Raw genomic sequence first — 15,281 nt, forward strand, 5'->3', positions numbered from 1 at the left:
TGTTCCGTGTGCACGTGTGTGTGAGTTCTTTGGAGAACACTGAAGCAGTGTAGTCTGTCAGTGTGTCAGAATGCCAGAGCTCGTGAGGGTTTTTTTTCCCCCTTTTCTTTTTTATTTATTATTTATTTATTTTTATTTTTTACATCTTTACTGAGTTTTATTATGTGGAAAGAACCAGTAAAGCTGCCTGCTAGGAATGAAGGTTAATTAGCTGCCTGCTAGGAATGGAAGGTTAATTAGCTCGCCTGTAAAAGTCTGGCCCAAACCACTTACGCATAGCCAGAACTCTCACACTGTTCATTCAACAATTGATTCATATTCTGTAAACATTGTATAATCAAATACCCACGTTCTAAGTTCAGACGTCAGCTTATATGTTTACAAATGTAAAAGTTTTCAGAAATAGACAACTTTACGTAACTGGCAGTTTAATGTTAAATGTCCAAATTATAATCGTGTAGTCTTCTTTTGGCAAGGGTTAGAGGTCAGACCCTAATTCATTCTTTTGAGCCATTCAAATACCCACGACCATGAGACTTTTGTGGATCACTAATCCTTGCTCCCCTTAGGATGGAACCAGCGCCGTTTAGCTTGGGTTTGTAATTTTAGTGTGATGACCTCAGGGGCAGCTGTTCATCTACAGTCTCTCACTGTTCCATTCTCACCCCCAACCCCCTTAGTTCTTTCTGTTCAATTGCTTCAGATTTTACCCTGCCAAGCCAAAGCTACGATTTCTGCTTATCTCAGCTTTGAGGATTATAAACAGATGGGGAAAATGACTATAAGGTGTTGCCTTGTTTTTTTTCTTTTTTTTAAAGCAGCAGAACGTCCTTTCCTACTTCACTACAGAGGGAGTGTCTAGTGTTTATACATAGTGAGTTCGTCACCTGAGTCTGACGGCCGGTATTGTCTCCCGACGGGCGTTTGGGAGCGTTGAGTCAAACCAGGCGGTGCGTCGCTGTCTCTGCGCGCGGGACACACTTCCCTGTGGCCCGGAGAGCCGGGTGGACAGGTGTGGCTCACGGGGAGGGAGAGAGGAGGTGCGGACGCGTGGGGGGGGGGACAGAGAAGAGCGGCAACTGGGCGAGAGTGTGGCCGGGAGAGGGGGAGCAGGGGGGAGGGGAGCGAGAGGGCGAGAGAGGGGGGTGTGGAGAGGCGCTGCTAGTGAAAGAAGGGGCTGGCTCTTCACACAGATGTGAAAGATTAGGATCTTCTCATTTTTCCAAAAAGGCTCTAGCAGCAGGGACGTGGCTCACAAGGACCTCATGTTGGAAATAAGCTCCGCTTTGTGGACGAGCGTACTTTTTGGGGGAAGATGTATGAACGGCATAAACGGCGGTACAGTTTGTGCGAGAGAGGAGGGGGAGCCGTGGACGTGGTTTTAGTGAAGGTAAGGAAGCCCTGCGCCGACGTCCTGTGTTTCAGCCCTGTGGCAACTTTGCCTTCAAACGCTGGGGCTGCGTTCTGCAGTGCTCACGTAACAGTGGGGTTTTTTTTCCCCATTATTGTTGAAGTATTAATTCCCTTGTAATGTGTCAAAAGTTTCTCCAGCACTGACATTTTGCTGCTGAACTGTGATCATTGATGTTGTTATTTAGCAAAAGTGTGTAGGAGTGGGATGAAGAGTGTTCAGCGGAAACATGTTGTGTGTGTCCAGGGTGGGGTTTGGCTTTGACTGTGTAATGTGGTCCTCCAAACTCTAAGCCTGGGAACCTACCACTGCTCAGCGTCAGACTGGTCTGTTGTAACGGATATGATATAGCAGTTGAGTCATCGACATGGCTGTTGTCATTCCCATGAGCAAAAGGTTTTCCAGAGGTATTATTTCAAAGCTCAGTCTGTATATTTAGGAGACATATAAGATATTTCAAATGTTCTATAAAGGTTTTATTTTATGGACATTACCTGTTACCTTAATCAGAAATGTTCTCAACTTTTATAAAAATGACAAAAGTCAAACTTTGTGTTCGTTTATACTTGGGTTTGTTGTAACATCTGTTTTGAAAGCCCAGATGCCTGTGGTTGAAATAAGAAGGCAGTGATGAATTGTTCAGTGAGTAGACATTCCTCTTTGTGGTTATAAAAGGCTGTACTGCTTAAGGACTTCATAAGGCCAGACACCTTTTTCCACTTTTCCTGGACCACTTCCCTTCTGATGGCCCAAAATCAGTGCTGTGACAGTAGATTGTGTGTGTGTGTGTGTGTGTGTGTGTGTGTGTGTGTGTGTGTGTGTGTGTGTGTTTGTGTTTGTGGGAGACTACATAGGCAGGAGGGGTGAGGGTTGGCTGAATTTGGTGGCCGTCTGGGACCTAGCATTTAAGTCCTAACGGTTTCCTTTGGCCCGCGGCCTGGAGAGACTGATGGAAATGGGGCATCCAGCCAAGTGACTTCATACCACTGCACTTCAACCGAAATCGCCATCCTCGCACGTTTACGACCAAGCTTGGGAACATCTCAAAAATGTTTCTGTATGAACATGACCACTGTACAGTAACAATGTGTTCAGCATGGCCTATTAATTCATCAGCATGTTTTAAATGCCTTGACACCCCCTTTTTACTTCACGCTGAAAGGAGCTCGCAATTTATAACCTCCGTTCCCAGCCTTTAGAATAAGGCATGCGTCAGGGTCTGGTCCTAGGTCCGTTTATTTTTAAACGGCATGTGTTTTTATCGGGTGTATTTTTGAACGTTGGGCCAAGCCTGCAGGGCGCACTGCAGAAAATGTTTCCTGCTCCGTCCTCCATCCCTACAAATATGCAGGCAGAGCAGAAGTGGTTCTGGTAAGGGACCTCAGGCCATAATCTGGCGTCTAGCTGGGACAAGGAGCCGAGCAACGTGCGGCGAGGCCGCTGCTGAACTGAGTACTTGGGGGCAGGGCGGAGTGGCGATTGGAGAGCTCTCGCGGTGTGGTTTGCGGGAACGACAGCGGTAGGACGGGCTTTTGGTGGTGCTCATACGTCAAAGTGCAAATGCTCCATCAGCGTGCATGGAGTCTGATCGAGACGGCGTTCATCAGCTTCAGGAAAACGCATGTTCACAGCTCCCCAGTTGATATTCTTAATGAATAGGTTTGATGACCTGCATATACCCCCATACAGTGCTGCTCAGGGTCAGGGTGATGCTTTGTTCACCAGCCTGTTCTGTATTGTGTCTCATATATTTCCTCACAATTTTCTGAAATGCAATGAAATCATTTAATTGAAAGAAAGTTACACAATGTCTATTACTGTCATTTTTAAGTGTTTGGATTTGCTTTTTCTCAGTTATATTAATCCCCACTGTGGTGGGAACTGCTGAGTTTGTGTGTACATGCGTGTGTGTGTGTACATGCGTGTGTGTCCGTGAGTGTGTGTGTGTGTGTTTCAGCACTATCTAGCCTCTCTGGAGGGCCTGTGCATGGCACAACAGGACTGTGTTCCCTGTCTAGGCTGGATTCTCAAAGAAACAGTGGCTACTCAGTACACACACAGCAGGGAAGGTCCCATCAATAGGGCGTTGTGTATTATTAATTGCTTGAAAACTGTGTAGGACTACTCTTTCTCTCTCTCTCTCTCTCTCTCTCTCTCTCGTTCTCTCTCTTTACAAGCTCCAGCGGCATAAACACAATTAGCCACTAACCAAAGGGAGAAATTTGACCTTCTCTCATCAGTCACGTGTGTCAGGACAGCAGAATTGATGTGATCAGGGCTGAACTTGCCTCTGGTGTCATTTAGATCTGGCTCCCCCTTTCTTTCTTCCATGTCTGGCCCTCTGTCCTGCCATCTCTCCCTCATGACTGCTTCTTTCATGCTGGGGGCTTAAACGTGCCCTTGCACTTGAAAAACCTGTTATGGGCTCTTTTTAACGAAATGCTGTTTGGTCATAACAAAGACAGTAGAGCTATGCTAGTCTGCTTTCCGACCCGGTGAACGTACACTCTGCCTTTGTAGCCAGTTATTGTCAAGGGAGCTTTATATCCACCACTTTTGTTTTTTGTTTGGCTCGGAGTAAAGTCTGTAACATGAGAGCCATGTAGACCAATCAGAGAACATGTATTCACTTTTATGTTGTTCCAGGGAGCACATGTTGACAATGCTGCACAGTACATTACCAGTACAGTACATAGAGTGTTGCCTTGAAACTACTTCAACATGACCACTGCTGTGGAGAATAGGCAGATAAACAGAATTCCATGTGTGGCAATGACTGCATTTTTAATATATTTTTGATTAACTATTTGACGAGACACTTGTCTTCATTCATGTCGTTGTTTGCTGTGTTCGTAGGATTGTGTCATGTGTTCTTCCTCTCTGTCACTGAGTTCTGCCTTTTAAAGTTCTCCAGTGTCTGATTGCAGTGTCAAACTTAGAATGTACTGAAGCATCAAGCTGCACAATGGTCCAGTAAAATGTCATAATCACGGGCCCCTTGGTTTATTTGGCCCCTTGGTGAGAGGGAGCTGCTCTGTTTCTGATTACTGCTGCTTCCTCGCGCCCCAGAGCTGGTGTGAAGTGATCTGTGGTCTGCCGCCACTTATGGTCCAACGAAACTGCAGATGGAACTTAACCTCCTCGTGACTACAGGTTGTGACCATCTGTGTGAAGGAGGCCATAGAGCACTTTGTGTTTGTGTTTGTGCGTGTGTGTGAGACCATGATGAGCGTGCTTTACTCTGTTTACCTATACTGCGTACTAGAGCAAACCCACCTTCCGTTCTCCACACAGCTCTAGCCAAACACGTCAGCTCGGTGGCAGAAACACAACTAAAAGCTTCAGAGGAATCGGGGGCAAACTTTGCTTCATGTAGATATATGGTGCTCAGATGCTTTCTGTGGAAAACAACTTTTGTTTTGTGGTGTGGCCATTCGGATGTGCATATTAACCCGCAATTTCCAGTCAGATGCTGTCACATGCGCTACCGTGACAGTGTGTCTTCCTGCTTCTGTTTCCTAGATTCACAGAGAGAGAGACTCTCTGTTTCACGACTGCACACAGGAGTCCAACGACAGCAGGACGCGAGAGAAGAGAGGCAACTCGGTGTCCACAGGTAATGGAGCTTTTTAGTTTCTTCATATTAAATCGTGTTTCTCTTGACGTGGATCAAATGTACGATGAGCAAAACGATGAACAGGAGGCGTCTGCGTTGTTTTACCACTGTGGAGTTGATCTTGTCCTCTCACAGTAAGCCATCACTGTTGGTGTCATAAGCTGGCGGTGAAAGTTGAAGAGTTTGGACAGTAGTTTGACGTTCTGTGGCGAAAGAGTCTTCCGATGTTCAGATTCAGATGTTGGAGGTGGTCAGGTTTGGACTGTGGGGAAACGGCACAGTTTTTGTATTCTGATCAGTAGGGTTTCGCTAGTCGAGAATAGTGTTGAGGGAAAATGGCACTTAAGCATTAAATCGATTGTATATTTACCTCAATAAGTTCAAATAAGAAATGTGGCAGGAATCCAGTTTCCAAGTGAACGCCATTCCTTCGCAATGAATGAATCGGTGCGCACATGGTGTAGCCAAAATTCAACAGGGCTTATTAGCGAGACAGTAAGAGGTTGTGCTGTCTGCGCCAGCACTGTGGGGTGAGTCAGCGGTGTCACGGCTCAGTAGCAGGACATGCTCGTGGGGCCCTGAGACCTGCTATCGAGGAGAATGATGTCATTGTGCACCACTGCTCTGGTGTAGGTCCTGCCTTAGCTGTGATGTCAGAGCATGACATGATGGGACTCGAGGCAGGATGTGGCACAGATAAACGCTCACCAGAAGATAAAACTGTGTGAATGGTAAAAGATTAGGTTACATTTTCACACGCAAGCCAAGCAGTAAACTTCTGCATTTTTGCTCTTTGCAGAGAACCATTTAAACAATCTTTTTTTTTTGCTAGTCATCTCACTTTGCACGTGAAAGCATACCTGTTCAAAATGATGTGTTTGTCATGTTATGATGTCTTTTTATGGTAATTTTAAGGATCAGTGTATATGTATGTGGATGCATACATGTTATATTTTGTATATTTATAATGAGGTCTTCTTTGATGATAATCCCTCCTAAGGTGAGGGCAGGCGCGGCAGTAGCAAAGAAAGCTAACGTTCGACACTTGAACGGTTTGTACAGCGCAGCAACAGTAAAGACGTTCGCACGGTGACAGTGCTATGCTGTGTATGTCTGCCTGGCTCTTAGTTAGTAAACTCTGTGCTCTGTCTGTGGGGCTCGGGTGCTGCCCGGGGCCTTAAAACGAAACCTCAGTTCAGCCTGGGTGTTTCCCAGCACCCGTGGCCGGCAGACAGCTGTGGTGGGGCCCGGCGTAGCCCCTCCCCTTTTTCTCACAGCGTCATGGCACCTGTGTGGCGAGCGACAGCTGACCAAAACTCCCTCTGTCCTGCTAGGTGTGAAATCAAGTCTAGAGCTGAAGTGATCTCCTATACACTACAACCAAGTACACCTGAGCCAAGCACACTACAACCAAGTATGAGTTTAGTGCATCTGTTGATTAATACCTGCAGAGGGGTGACTCGAGCTCGAGCGTGTGTGAGACAGAGACCGTATACTAGAGTTTCAGGTTTCTCCCTCTCGCATGGTAGGTGGAAGAGTTACACTTATGACATTAGCGATGGTGACACACACGTGATTGTGTGAAGAAGGATTTAGATCACCAGGAACCCGGAGCTGCTTCTGCAGACCCAGTGACACAAATGGCTGCACACCCAGCATCTCTGCTGCTGGTCTGGGTGTTTATGCACCTGTGAGCATTAGTGGAGAGCGTTGTTCATGAGAAGTGAGAAGTGAAAGTAGCTGAAGTGTGTGTGTGTGTGTGTGTGTGTGTGTGTGTGTGTGTGTGTGTGTGTGTGTGTGTGTGAAACAGAGAATCTGCGTTTGCCAGTTCAAGGCAGTACAGGCAGTACTACTGTCCGGGACTCTGTCGGTGACACAGATGGCTTCATCAGCACAAACACAGGAGAAGACAACGTCTTTAGGAAGGTGAGAGAGAGCGACAGATGACCATAACTCACTCGGTTTCAGTACAGTCCTTCAAAAAATATTGAGGCTTCAAAGTTTGAAATACAAAGCTCAGTCATTTATTTATTTATTTATTTTTTTTTACCATGAACTTGCTATTACTAAGCAGGATAGCTTAGGGGGCTTTTTCAATTAAGGTCATGTGATGGTTCCAACTTTTCCTAGTCTTTACACCACACACACACACACACACACACACACACACACACACACACACACACACACACACACTCATGGCCCCCATACCCCACTTCCGCTTATACACATTCAGTGGAAGTCATTTCTGTTGCAGATGAATGGAATGCTTTCATCCCCCGCAAGCAGAAACAGAAAGGTCTGTGTGTGTGTGTGTGTGTGTGTGCTAGAGGCACCGTGCCCACTCCGCCTCCACACACTACTGCCACAGAGTGCACTGAGCAAAGCCACACACCTAACACCTGTGTGTGTGCGTGTGTGTGTGGACTACCAATAATTGCCAGAAACCTTTGGCCCTGTCCACCCGCTCACATTGTCTCTGGGGACAGAGTGGAGTGTCGCCTGTCCTGCTATAGTTCTCCGAGCCTCAGATTAAACTGTTATTATGCATCAGTGTAAACTATTGTTGCCATGGTGTTTGGGGTGCCATGGTGACTGTGATGGGTTCAGGTATTTGACAATCATAGGTCATATCTGTGAAATTGTATGTGCAAATGTGCTGACACAAATTGATATTGTAGCTGAAAAAGCTACAAAAAAGAGAAGTGTCCCTTATGACAAATGTGACTGTTTGAGCTTTGACTTGCGGACTTTTTCTGCCGTTTGTAATTTCATGACATCTGCTCCCCCCCGTCAACCTGACATGCTCTGTCTCTCCGTCGCCCCCTCAGGACGAGGAGGCGCTAGGCGCCGGCGACTCCACCAGTGAGGCGTCGGTCTCCTGCTCCTCCACGGACGACGCGGTCAGCCTCAGCCCTCTGACCTCCCCCGGCGAGAGCTCCGAGGCGGCACGGCGGGCCGCGGGAGGCGGGACGGCCGTGGGAGACGCGGACGAGGAGGCCAAAGACCGTCTGACGGAGGTGCCGCTGCGCTCCTCCCTGCTCCGGGCCAGCCTGCGCTCACACTCGCCCCTCCGCCGCCACAGCTGGGAACCGGGGAAGGACCGGGGACCCGGCGGAGACATGAACCAGCGCAGGTGGGTCTGCGCGGAACACGGCTCGATACAGACCTCCACTGTCGCATCTCCCCGTTCCTTTCGCCGCTCGGCCGCTTTCCTTCCCCTCTTTCCCGTCTCCTTTCCTCTCTCATGTTTAAATCATTACTTGCATAACACATGAAAAGACTAATTATGGTGGATCAGTGCGCGGTGGCCTCCCTCTGTTCGTATGAGGAGTGCTGCTGGCACTTTCTGCTTCTACACGTCTTTTTCATATCTGCCTTCGTCTTTCTGTTTCCAGTTCTGAACGGAGTGCTGCGAACCCAAAGCCCGTCTTTCATAGGAGAAGGTATTACCCCTTTTTACACTCTTCTCTTTGATTCTTCTGTAACTTATTAAAAATCTGGTGTTTCCAAAGTCCTTGGGCAACATTTGCAGTCCCCCTACAACTCCCTCCCCCCACAGTTTTTTTTTTTTCCCATACTAGTTTTATTTCTTCAAGTTTCTGTTCGCTCTCCTGTACATCATAACGGTTCTGAGCAAGATCCTTCCTCACACTGGGTGTGCTTCTGTTTGGCTTGGTCCCTCTATGTCCTCAGACACAGCCTCAGCTCTTATCACACTGACCCCTTCAGTTGTGACCTGGACAAGATTAGTCAGCATCTCAGGTACTGTGTGTTTGAGGGGGAGGTGTGGGGGTGGGCGCACGCACGTGCATGTTTGTTTCCATGTTGCTATTTCAGTCATCGAGCCAGCCCCCTTGACTTTGCCCACAAAGCTTTTGCGTTAGGCTGTGCGACACCTCCTTGGTGTGTGAGATGAGAGTTGTTCTTTTTGAAGTGATTAGGGCTCCTACCATTTTGCTCAGCCGAGTTGCTGCTTTAGCTGCCGCTTGAGACGGGAACATAGAGAAAGGAACATAGATTTGTCAGCCGTGTTGGCCTGCATGAGATTTGAAACAAAATGACCAATATTGTCATCACTGTAACGTCTCCCGATGCCAAGTGAGTACATATTTTAAGGAAACCTTAAATAAAACATATGGACTACTGCTTCATTAATACTGTACGGTAGGTAGGTGATCGGTCTGTACTTAGTCAGTTTTGGCACACAATCTTTTTGCTTGTTTTCAGCACAGACTCGATACGAATCACAAGCCGCCTCTGTTTCCTCTGTGGTGTGAAAATGTCGCCTGCTGGTTCGTGCAGGGCTAGGGCTCTGGGCTGCCGTGAAGCTTCGCAGCTCTGAGGTGCCAGCGGTTTCGCATTACGGCTTCAAGAATGTGCGTCATGTCATTCTTCTGCTCGCTGAAGAGCTGCCAGTCCCGCGTAACGGCTGCACACGTGCCGCTCGAATTCCAACCGCCGCGCCGCTAGCTGCGTCCGTCGGTGCCATCAGCTTTTTGCAACCGTGCTCAATAACGACCGGGCTCGCAATGGGCCGGTGTCTGGGCAGAGGGATTTAAGATTTGCGCTTTTAGGAGTAATCCGCCTCCTGTGCTCTGACAGTTACAGTCTGGAGGGTCTCGCGGCAGAGCAGGACGATGGCAAAGGGTGGCAACCACGGCGGGCGGTCCCGGCCCCGGGCCAGCGGGGTGAACGCAGGGGCTCCCACGCCTCTCTCCCAGAGGAAGCCCCAGAGTCAGACCAAGGAGAACACCATTGCCTGGACAATCAGGTACGTCTGCAGTTACGTCCATAGACCGAGGGCCTCGCCCTCAGGTTCATGTTTCATGAAAAGGTCTCGGCTTCTTGGCGCCTTCGTGATCAGCTGAGGTTGGAATCAAGAAAAGCCCTGGCTGGGCTGTTACCTTCATCTGCTTGTTTACATGTTCCGGCTTCTATCACTGGGTGGAGGTCCTCTTCTTTAAAATAGACAGGGTGTTGCAAGAACAAGCAATTGAGCAAAGCATCACTTTTCATGTATTTTTAAGTTTTCATTTATTTTTAAATATATTGAACTCTTCCGAGAACCGTGCTCTTGTACAAGAGTACGGTGTATTTCACAGAGCACAACCATTCTCCTTTAACTTACACTAGTTCAGTGAAAGTTAACTGAATATGGTCTTTCAAAAGTGGATGCATTATTAACATTATAAACATTTTCAACCATGAGGTCCTGAAAATCCAAACCTGACACACAATTATTTTTATTATTATTTTTTATTTGTTGGATTTGTAGAAATCCAGGCGATATGTGCCAGCAAGACGCAGCGGTCAGTCCATGACCCTTCCTCTCAAAACATCAGTCTCCATGTTGGCCATCAGCCAGAGGGACATAGATGGTAAGTCACTTTGCCAGATTCCTGTTTTTTTTTCTCCCCCAGATGTTCTTAGCTGTCCTTGAGGTGTGTTGTAGATGGCTACAGGCTCCTGGCCAAATCCTTCATAATCTGTCACAAAGCCCCTGGTGTCTGTGTCACTCTTGTATAGGGGGGTTTTAAGGACAAAACAATCCATACAGTTGTTCTGCTAGAGATGATTTTGAGGGTCAATAATGCAGACATGGTATTTATTCAGTAGTCAGTTACTGATCTTCCTCAACAACATGGACCCTAGTATAAAAATAAGACCCCCTCTTACAGCAGCCCCAGTTTTTCTCCCCATTTTGGACACTCCTGCCCCTTCCGATCATAACCAGACCCCTTCCGCCCCCTGAGGTACTGAGATGTGTTTTGGTATCTTTTGTGCCCCTGGCCGACACCACTCATCAGTGGAAAGGAATCGGCGAAAGAGGCGGATTTCTTTTGTCTTCAGCATCTCATCAGTGCTCCAGAAATATAAAACCGATTTTGCCATCAACTCTTCATCGAGTGATGAGGAGGACTCTATAAGTAAGTTGCTGCAGTACAGCCTCAGTGCGCTATGGTAGCTCCTCTACGTGAATCCCCACGTAGAACCTGGCACGTCTCTCCCCGTAGCACAGTAGCTTTGTTCGAGGCCAGATAGTCCTTGTGAATCTTAACCGGCTGAAAATCGGGAGTTACGGCTCGAACGGTTTGGAACAGCACCTTAAAAACCCAGCACAGCTACGAAAGCACTATTTTTGAACCCAACAGTGTTATTTTAGTCTTTTTGAAACCCCATGGTTTTATTTGGGCCAGAGATCAGCCCTTACTGAAATGTTTACAATATTTTTCCATCTCCATGGCGGAGTTGCTAGCAACACAACCCTGCCAACTTTCTCCACTTTGTCTTCCTCTCGAACTGTTTGTCCCAAAAAAACCTTGAATTATCCGCTGCCCGGATGACTGTAAGTCTGAGAGACTGTGGTTTTCATATCTGGAATTTGCTTCTCCCTGGTTTTCGTTGACTCTTACATGAGATGTTGAGATTCTTTTTCAGTATGATCTGCATGCTCTCATAGTAATGTACATAGAAGCACACAATTAGAGGTCTTGTTCGAAAATATTTACCGCTTAAAACAAACACCACAACCAAAAACTGCCAAAGGTACCTAGTATTGCTTGAAAATGGGACTGTTGATTGTCATATTTTTGTGTGAAATGTTTTTCGTAATGAGTGAAATTCTACTGTGTTCTTGTGTCTTTCAAGGTCTGAGGTCCTATACGAGCAATTCAAGTTCTCTGGGCTACAGGTGAGATGTCTGTGTTTTTAAAACACAAATATTAATTGACATTCATAAAACTATTTTTTATTATTACTATTTAAGGAGAAAGGAATCTATTTGCACTGCATGGCCCAAAAGCATTGTAGCATTACATTGTAGTATAAAAATAGTACCAGTGACTGTATGCATTAATCTATCATCTGTTACTATGCATGTTGTGCTACAATGCTTTAGGCAGAACAAGTAACGAATGTTAAACTTGAGAAGCAAGATTATTGTAACAGATCTCTGCATTGAAATGTGTATATATATACTTCTTCAGTATCACGGAAGAGGAGCCCGGCCCTTTAAGAGAGGGTTTTGAAGGCAAGAGTGGAACCAAAATGAGCCGCACCTTCAGTTACTTGAAGAATAAAATGTACAAGAAAACCAGGGTATGTCAACACAAAGTTTCTAATCAGTCCCTCACTGTGAAAGAACATGTGATAAATACACTCTGTCTCCACTGTGGAGGAAGTGAAGCAGGAAGTTTGAGATTCCACGAGATCCGCGGGCACAGCCATCAGTCTGGACAAGTCCTCCACTTTTAGCGGCTCCTTTCTCAAGGTTACCCTAATGTCTAACAACTCCTGGAAGTCAAACAGATTCCAGGTGTTTACTGAAGTATGTTTTGTGCCGGTATCACGTGCTGGAGGTGGTCTCACCACTGCGTTCGCATAAAGAGTCTGCCGGTCTGCTGTTATGGGGGAGGGGAGGGTGTCTCTGTCTCGAGATGATCAACAGGGAGGAGGTGCCATGCCTCCTGCGATTAGCTCATCACTTCCCCTCCGCTGAGCGTGCGGCTGTGTCTCGTCTCGTCTCACAGTGCTAGCGAGCCTCTAAAGGCTCACCGTCCGCTCCGTTATGCAAACATGCAGAAAACTTTTTGTGCACGGCCGCTACCTCAAGGTACCTGGCTTAAAAGGAGAGGAGGTAGGATGCCTCTGTTTCAAGCATGGCTTTAGCTTGTTAGCATTACACTCTGAATCTGGTTTTATGCAATAAGTCGTCATTATAACTGGTAGCGGCTGGTAGCAGTGGACTGTGTTGTCAGTTTAAATGTTTTGCATAAATAGGGGATGTGCATGTAGTCTTCAGACTCTTGGGAGAGTGGTGGGCCTTCTCACTTCTTTGGGGGGGCGTCACAATTAACACCTTGTTGACAGTCGTGTCATGAGATGTGGTTGTGCATATTTGAAGCACATTTAAACCTGTTTGTGCTGGCTTCGTCTTGGTCTTTTTTTTTTTTCTTTGTTGTTGCAAACAGGAAGCTGGCAATAGGGGAACTTGTTACTGGGGATACTTTTAATATATGAAATTTGCATGTGTCTGAATGCAAAATGTTGCCATTCTGTAATTACTCTGCTTCTGAGTATTTACTAAATTTGGGAATCCCTTGATAAAAGATGAAATGTTTTGCTTTGGTATAAGGGGTGGGGGTGCTGTCCTTGCACAATCCTTTTGTATTTCATACTGCAACTGAAAGTTGCACAAAGTTTCTAAATGGTTAACAACCATGAGTGTGTTACTGGTATTCTCAGTGTATTTGGAGCGTAACTGTCCCTCTGTCTCGCCACACGCACGTTCACTCAAACAGGAAAAAGACAAAGAGAAAAACAGGGACAAAGACAGAGAAGCCAAGGACAGGGAGAAGAAAGCCATGAGCGGACATCTGTTCAGCTCCGTGACGACGTCCCATGCAGCCTCTTGCCAGCACTGCAACAAACCCCTCGGCGCTAAAGATGCCGTCAGCTGCACAAGTAAGAGCTCCTCAAAGCGCCATCACAGCTTACAGGCCTGGAGTCCGGGCCACGCCGCATGACGCCTGTATGTGCTGGACTGGTGTCGTCCAAGTCCGGAGGTTTTGGATCTAACTCCACCCCCAGTTGCAGTTCACTTCTAACCTCCGTTAGAACACCGGTGCTCCAGCTGAGGGCTTCAAGCAGCCCCTTCTTAGTAGAAGCAGGTGTAATGGAGATACATCGGAAAAGATCTCCAGCGTCAGAGTCAGGACAGACCAGCCGGAGTGAAGGCGTAGCCTCCGGCTTCACGCGACACCGTCAGTGCTACAGGTGACACCTGAGTTGCATGAGGCCTGGGAAACATTGTGGTCCAAAAGACGCAGCCCCTGCGTGGACAGGAACCATGCTGTGGTGTGGTGCATGTCTGCTTGTGCTTTGCATTTCCTGATGGCTACCACTTTTGAAACCTTTTTTTTTTTTTTTTTTTTTTTGTGGAAACGTTTATGTGACTAGGTGCTATAGATGACTCTTGCAAAGCAGGCCATTTAAGACTGGCTATTGAAACTACAGCTGCTGTATTTATGTAACACCTGTATGCAACATCCTGCAATGTTACGTTAAAAAGAGGCCAGTGTATAAAATAACTTATCCCTCTGCCTTTATCCACGTTACGCTTTGACTCTGAGCCCTGGTAGGGAATAATGAGATATTCGTTGTCATGCAGCACCTAGTCGGTAGTCATTTCACAAGACAGCTTCATTGCATAACACTGGGAGCCTTTTTGGTAACTTCCCATCTGACTTCCTCATGGCCCAGTCAAAGTGAAATGCACTTCACGTAAAGATACACTTCATTTCTTTGCTTTTTATTTGTAGCTCTTCGTACAATAGTTTGCCTATTCGTAATCAGTGAGGTGTTGAAAAGCTTTGTTTGTTCTTCCTAATTCTAAATAACGAATGATTATTTTGCTTCTCAATACCACATATTGAATGACCAAAGGGTCTTGTGCACAAGCCCTGGATTGCACTGAAGTTCTGCTGTTTTACACTCTGCTTTATTCTCTGCCAAAAAAATATTCCCAGTTCAAATCCAATGTAGAGAACAGAAACCCCACTGAGACCTTTGTCCACTGATCTGCTGTTACTGGGTTTGCTATGTTCGACCATGCAGAAACTAAATCTAAATCTACTACATGTTCTTTTCTTATTGCTGTGCTGTTCAATTGCATACCTGCTACCTTATAATTCAGCTCACTGAAACAAAAGATTATGCGCACTGTTCATCGCTCAAGTATTTAACGAAAACCATATTTGTGGACTTTAGAATCCCAGCAATGTCGCATAACAGCACTCGAAGCAATGGAAACGTTGGAACTATCAGTGTGTTACATGGGCTGTGTAAATTTCTAAATGTTGCGATAACAGCTGATCCTTTCCTGTAGAGCTAGCTGATGATGTAGCGTTTTCAGTTAGATTCCTGCCATTTGGAAGAAGCTCTTTTGGGTTTCACAACAATGCCATATTTTTTCTTATGCGCACTGATCCATGGTCAGGTTTGGGCTTTTTTGGTCCATGAAATGAGTGCACCAGGGAAGGAAGTAGCTGACCCCATTGCAGCGCTCCTTGCTTAATGCAAGACTGCTGAAATGACTGTTAAATGCTTAGGACTGTCTGTCCATGACGAAGTGGTAGTATAGGTATAAATACTGATCTTTTTACAGGTTGCAATGTGTGTGTTCACAAGAGCTGCAGAGACAACATTCCTGTGTGTGCCAAGGGAAAGGTAGTCATTCTTTGCCTTATTTGT

General features: G+C 46.4%; 1 protein-coding gene across 4 annotated transcripts in view; it reads left to right on the forward strand.

Annotated features, from left to right (window-relative positions):
• LOC143528912 (uncharacterized) overlaps window positions 1–15,281 on the forward strand; it is a 45,334-nt gene that overhangs the window by 18,269 nt on the left and 11,784 nt on the right. For 3 of the 4 annotated variants that reach the window (XM_077024846.1, XM_077024848.1, XM_077024847.1), the window contains exons 9-19: window positions 4,934–5,027; window positions 6,838–6,953; window positions 7,859–8,163; window positions 8,426–8,473; window positions 8,724–8,792; window positions 9,633–9,801; window positions 10,306–10,408; window positions 11,679–11,721; window positions 12,017–12,128; window positions 13,331–13,493; window positions 15,196–15,257. In XM_077024846.1, coding sequence (XP_076880961.1) covers window positions 4,934–5,027; window positions 6,838–6,953; window positions 7,859–8,163; window positions 8,426–8,473; window positions 8,724–8,792; window positions 9,633–9,801; window positions 10,306–10,408; window positions 11,679–11,721; window positions 12,017–12,128; window positions 13,331–13,493; window positions 15,196–15,257 — 1,284 coding nt within the window. The remainder of the gene's footprint in view (window positions 1–4,933; window positions 5,028–6,837; window positions 6,954–7,858; window positions 8,164–8,425; window positions 8,474–8,723; window positions 8,793–9,632; window positions 9,802–10,305; window positions 10,409–11,678; window positions 11,722–12,016; window positions 12,129–13,330; window positions 13,494–15,195; window positions 15,258–15,281) is intronic. The other variant, XM_077024849.1, reaches the window with a different exon arrangement.

This window comes from Brachyhypopomus gauderio, chromosome 12 (assembly GCF_052324685.1).
Source record: "Brachyhypopomus gauderio isolate BG-103 chromosome 12, BGAUD_0.2, whole genome shotgun sequence".
Lineage (NCBI taxonomy): Eukaryota > Metazoa > Chordata > Actinopteri > Gymnotiformes > Hypopomidae > Brachyhypopomus > Brachyhypopomus gauderio.